The following is a 6,000-nucleotide window of genomic DNA, read 5'->3' on the forward strand; positions in this document are numbered from 1 at the left end:
GCTGTGATTATAGACATGTACACCATGCCCAGCTGGTCTTTTATATTGTTCTTTATACTTTGAATTTCTCATAGACGCCATGTAATATGTATTTAACCTGCAGTGCCTGATTTATTTTATTTAGCATCATGGTCTTAAGGTATACCCATTTTTCTAAGAAATGACTCAGATTTATCCTTTATTTCTGACTCATACTCTGTGTATCTATATGACATTTTTAAAAAATCCATTTGTCTGTCAGTGGGCCTTTAGGTAGTGTTTAAGATTTAGCCGTTATGAGTTGTACTGTTATAAATATGGATATGCATATGTCACTGTAAGATGATGTCTCTAAGTTTTAGGAAGTTTACTGGAAAAAGTTTTGCTGGTCAAAAGGAATCTATGTTTAGTTTTTTGAGGCATCGCTTCTTGGCCCTTTGACTAAGATCAAATGTTGTTTTTTGAGGACTCTCTATACTCATTTCCCTGGTGGTTGTGCTAGTTTACATTCCCACCAACAGTGTAGAAGGGTTCTTTTTTCCATCCAACCTTCCAGCTTTTTTTTAGTTTTTGATGATAGCTGTTTTTTCTGGAGTAAGGTGGAATCTGTGTTGTTTTTATTTTCATTTCTCTAATGGGCAAAGATTCTGTACTTATTGACATTTGTACTTATTTTATTTTGGGGGATGGTTGTACTTCTTTTGAGAAGTGTCTATTCAGTGATTGCCTCTTTTTCAATCCTTTTATGTGACTTTCTTTTCGTAGCTCTTTGCCGTCCTCTGCCAGTCACTTTCCATCGAGGTGAGTTATTTCCATCTTAAAAGTTCTCTTGAATGGTATCAGTTGTCCAGTGTCAGGAGATCCCACCACCGATCTATAGAACATAGTTCTATACAGTGTTATAAGTTGATTTCTAGAAATTTTGAAGGCTTGGTTAAGAAAAATTGTTGAACATGGCAGTGAGAGGGATAGGTTAAATATTGCTTACAGTTGCATATATCTGTCCAAGTAACTGTCCCGAGATTCATTTTAATTTGATTACCTTAGTTCCTGAGCACCCACAGTGAAGTACTGTGGCCAGTGAAATGTACTGCCAAGCCTATGCCAGAAAGAGCTATTATGGAGCTAGGAGGTGGTGAGGTAGTTTTCCCAGATAGCTCCCTTTGGGAAAGAGGTTGGATATGTGAAGAAAAATTGGGCATTTTTAGGAAGTGGGAAACCAGTAATTGCTGCACAGTCAATGAACAGATGTCTACTATAGTACTCAAAATTGCTTTTCAAGATTGATGTATGTGTTGTGTAAACAAATGCTTCCTGTCCACAAATCAGGTAGTTACAATTCCCATATTCTTTGGTTGATTCTTTTAAATTTTTGTTTTATTTTATTCATAGATCTTAGATATACATGGTGATAATGGTCATTATAGGGAATTAGTACCTGTAAATCATATATTTTGCTGCTGCTTTTTCCTCCCTTCCCTTCAGTCTCTCTTCCCCTCTTTATTTACAAAAGCTTTGTTTCCATTTTTCTTTTATTCCTTTTTTTTATTGACCCTTGTTCCCCTTCTCATTTGAACATTTTCTTCCCATTTCCTAATATGTATTATACTTTTGGTTTCTCACCAGAGAAACAATGTGGTGTTTGAACATGTATGTCCCATTGATTTCACTTAAGAGTATGGTTAAGGTGCATCTGTTTAGCTAGAAATGTTTCAAGCTTATTATTCTTTATGGCAGAGTAGTACTCCATTATGTATATAGAAAAGCACATCTTTATCCATTCATTGGTTGATGGGCATTTGGGCTATTTGCAAGATTTAGCTATTACAGACTATTCTGCTGTGAACATGGGTATATATGGCTGTGGTATGATGCTTTGGCTGATTGTTGAAGTAGAGAAACAGGTGTCACTTTTGCACTGGTGTTTCACATGAAAGGTCAAAATTTTTCATTTTTTTCCTTGGTTATATACTTAAAAAGTTTTTAAATGCCTTTATTTTCCCTTTTTAGAATAGTATTCAGATATTAGAGCACATATCAGTATCTGATTACAGAAGTTAGAGATAAAATATTTGTTATCTTTATTTCTTTTGAAATGTATGGCATGACCAGAAAAATGTTTTCTTTGACTTGATATTGGCAGTGCTTCTTATAACTAAAAATAACTTAAGATTTAGGTTGTTTAATGTGAGCATCGTGAGGTTAGCCACATAAAAGCAAAAAGTTTAAACATGAAAAGTTTAAATTATTGAACATTTACCTGAAAAATGTATAGTTTAAAACTTTTATGTGCCAAATAACTTAAAAGCCAATCAGTCCCATAAAATATATTTTTTCTGTTTGTAAACTTAGAACATGACTTCAAATTTCTATTCATTTTCTTTTCTCCAGTAAATTTAATAAAAATATTTCCATGCTTTGTAGGAGTTTTGCATTGTCCCAATCTACAAATTTGGATTTATTTATTTAATTAGATAGTATGATAGTGTAATTACTAGTGAGAAAGTGCTGCTAGTGTAAAATAAAAAGCCTTTGTAGTGGTTTTGCTGCCTGTGTATGCTAAAGGGTGACAAGGGGCCTGCCCAGAAAACCTCTAGTAACGTAGATTAGAACTTCTGTGTCATGTAGCAGCGCTGAGCACCAAAGGTTTTCTGTTTTGAGATTATTAGACTGCTTTTCTCTCTCTACTGAGGAATGTGATTTCTTAGAAAGTAGGATGGAATTGAAACTTCATATAAACAGTTATCCTTATATTAAGTATGTCAGGTAAATGGATTAGTATGGAACATTAATAATGAGAATGTGAACAAATGTTTTTACTGGAGCTAGTGAGTAAAATGTTTTATTTTATTTCATTTAGTTTGTCTGAAGTCTTAGAGCAGCTTCCCATATTTGGTCATTTACCTATTGCTCTGAACAATTTTATATTTGAATGTCCCCTTGTACACATTTATTAAATACTATTATTTACATAAAATATTATGTGTACTTTTGAAAAAACTTTTATAATTATGGAAGAATTAGAAACTTCACTTTTTATGTGCATGTAAGTAAACAGACCAGTTACAGTTTGTACCCAGCTGGTTGTGGTGGTGCGCGCCATCACTCATCACTCTGGAAGCAGAGACAGAAGTGTCATTGTTAGTTCAAGAGCAGTATGAACTATCTAGTAACTTCAAAAACAGCCTGAAGTATATACCAATACCCTCTTTAAAAATGTATATTAATAAAATCATTGTATATATACTAATGGTCTTCAGGCTGTGTTGTGCTGATGAACTGGCAATTGGGCAAAAAAGAGCTCGGATTTGTAGTTTTTTGATCTGTAGATTATATACTCCATCTTAATTAATTTCAAGATGTCAGTGTATTAATAATCTGACTTGTACAATTCCTATTTTACAAGCCAGTGTAATTTGGCTTCAGTATACCACTATATGTAAAGTACATAACACTGAATTTTGCACATTTGTTCAAAATTTGTTTCAGCTTTTGACATGGTTAATGATCCAATGGAAGCACTAGAGACTCTCTTAGCCTTGGGATTTGAACGCGTATTGACCAGTGGATGTGACAGTTCAGCATTAGAAGGACTGCCTCTGATAAGGCGACTCATAGATCAGGTACAAGCAATTTTCTTTTTCTTAAGACTGTTGTGCTTACTCCTTTCTGCTGTTCAGTTAGGTTGTAAAACTAAGTGTTACTGAAGGAAAAAGCAAACAGGTGGTGATGTATGTATATATTTCTTATTTTTTTGAGTGTTTTCAATAAACTTCAAATCCATTTGTAAACACTGCCTCATGATCTGATGTAATTAGGTAAGCATGGCAAATCTTACATTTCTCTATCTTTACATCATATTTTTTTCATTGCCACCTCATACGTATTTAGAGGATCCCAAATAAAATTTCTTTCCTTCTTTCTTTCTTTCTTTCTTTCTTTCTTTCTTTCTTTCTTTCTTTCTTTCTTTTTTGTATTTTAGGGAAGGGTCCACAGGGTGTTCAGGGTCTTACTGCTGGATCTGACTCTTAGTGATTCGCCTGTTTACAGCCTCCCAAGAGCTAGGATTACAGGTGCGCGCCACCACGCCCAGTCTCAGTTGCCATCTCAGTGTGCCCTGGGGCCAGGGCCAGCATGGCAGGCCCAGTGATCACACCCGGGCCCCTGCACCTGCTTTCAGGTGCTTTAATCCACTGAGCTATTTGGCCGGCCCTCCAAATAAAATTTCTGAGAAAAATCATTTGCAGGTAAATTCCAAAATTAAATTTACGTTCCTCATTCATTTCCCCCCCAATTTTCACTATAGAAGCAAACACATTTTACTCTTGTATGAGTTCTGATAAGCTAGCATTATTTTAGAGCAGTCAGGGATGGCTTTGTGGTCCTAGTATGGCTTGTGTTGTATTGGCACCATTCCAGAGGCACTGTAAGGCAGCCTTGAGAGAGTGCCGAGTTTGAGGCTCAAGTTTGACATTTGCTATGTGGTACTGAGTAGGTTACTAATTTTAAGCCTGTGTTTTCTTGTGTGTGAAGTAGAGATTAAGTTTTCCTTTGTAAAGTTCTCTGAGGATTGAAAAAGATTAAAATATGTAAAAGCCTTAGCACAGTGCTCATTGTATAGTAGGTTTTAGAACATTGTAGTTCTTACTGTTACTCTTTAAGTTTTAACTTTTATTAGTCCATGTTTACAGCACACAGTGCTTTCAGTCTTTATAGGGAGGTAGTACATGTACATAACACATCTTAATTTCTTTTTTCATCCCTTTTCCTCCATCTCTGGATCCCATTGCTGTTTAAGAAAAATCTATCTCTCTACTTCCTATTATCTTTATTTATAATTTGGATTTCTCATGTAAGAGGAAACATGTGATATATAAACGTGTGTCTGATTTGGTAAGTGGCATTGGGTAAATTACCTAACCATCCAAAATCTCACTTTCTTCATTTTTAGTGTTAGGATGATAACAGTACTTTATGTTTCAGGATAGTTACAAGGAGTTACCATAGATAAAAACACAATATCTGACACATAGTAAGTACTTTATATTTTTTGGTTAAGTCATTTCGGTAGCCTTAAGTAAATTTACAGTTTTAAATACTCCTTGATGGTAGTCCCCCTACCCCCAAAAGTGCCACAGTTCATCTCTTGAAATATCATTTGTGTTTATTTTGGAAAGCATTCTTTTGGCAAAAGTGACTTTATTCCTTCCTAAAAATATTTCAGCTTTCTAGTTAGTAAATATTTTTAAGGATGCTTTGCTTTATTTAGCACATTTGACAATATGGAACCTCATTGCTCTGCCTAATTTTTCTAATACTTAGTAAATTCTGTGAAGTAGATCTTTCTTTTGCTCTTTATTTTATTACCTTGGTTTATTTTTTTCTTCATTGTACTTGTTACTTGAAATTTTATTGCATAAATATACCAATCTTCAATGTATAAGTTTATGAAAGAAGAAACTTTCTCTTGTTTGCCATGTTAGGAAAGCTTACTCTTTAACTCCTAAGGACCTGCTAATTAGCTGACAGTGATGCATTAACAGGAGAAAAAAGTGGATTGCTTATGTAAGTGTATGCACTGTTACCTACATAGAAGTTCATAAAGAAATATACCTCAAAGGAATGGCTAGCATTTGAGAACTATGACACGTAACATACTAATAAGTGAAAAGAAAGAAGAAAAGGGTTCTTATAAGTGAAAAAATAACTTTTGGGGAAACTGAGTGGGCCCTTAGCATAAATTCCAAATAGTTAATCCTAGAATTGTCTTCCAAAATTACCAGGAATTTAATTCTTATATAATAAACAAACTATGGTTTGTTTAATTGGTATGATAAATGAAGGAATTTAATTGAGAATACGGAGTTTGAGTGGGTTTCCCCTTAATATCCTATACTGATGTTATGCTTTCTTTTCTATTAAAATCTTTTTATTTATTTATTTATTTTTGACATCAGTTATTTTTAAAGAAAAAAAATAAAAACAATGGTACAAAATCTCAAAACAAGATTTTAGGAGAGT

At 34.0% G+C, this 6,000-nt stretch overlaps 1 protein-coding gene across 6 annotated transcripts in view; it reads left to right on the plus strand.

Annotated features, from left to right (window-relative positions):
- Positions 1-6,000, plus strand: part of Cutc (cutC copper transporter) — a 67,644-nt gene that overhangs the window by 13,571 nt on the left and 48,073 nt on the right. For 5 of the 6 annotated variants that reach the window (XM_023709087.1, XM_023709086.1, XM_023709089.1 and 2 more), the window contains 2 exons: positions 745-780; positions 3,469-3,602. In XM_023709087.1, coding sequence (XP_023564855.1) covers positions 745-780; positions 3,469-3,602 — 170 coding nt within the window. The remainder of the gene's footprint in view (positions 1-744; positions 781-3,468; positions 3,603-6,000) is intronic. The other variant, XM_023709088.1, reaches the window with a different exon arrangement.

The sequence above is a fragment of the Octodon degus genome, unplaced genomic scaffold (assembly GCF_000260255.1).
Source record: "Octodon degus isolate 3935 unplaced genomic scaffold, OctDeg1.0 scaffold00010, whole genome shotgun sequence".
Lineage (NCBI taxonomy): Eukaryota > Metazoa > Chordata > Mammalia > Rodentia > Octodontidae > Octodon > Octodon degus.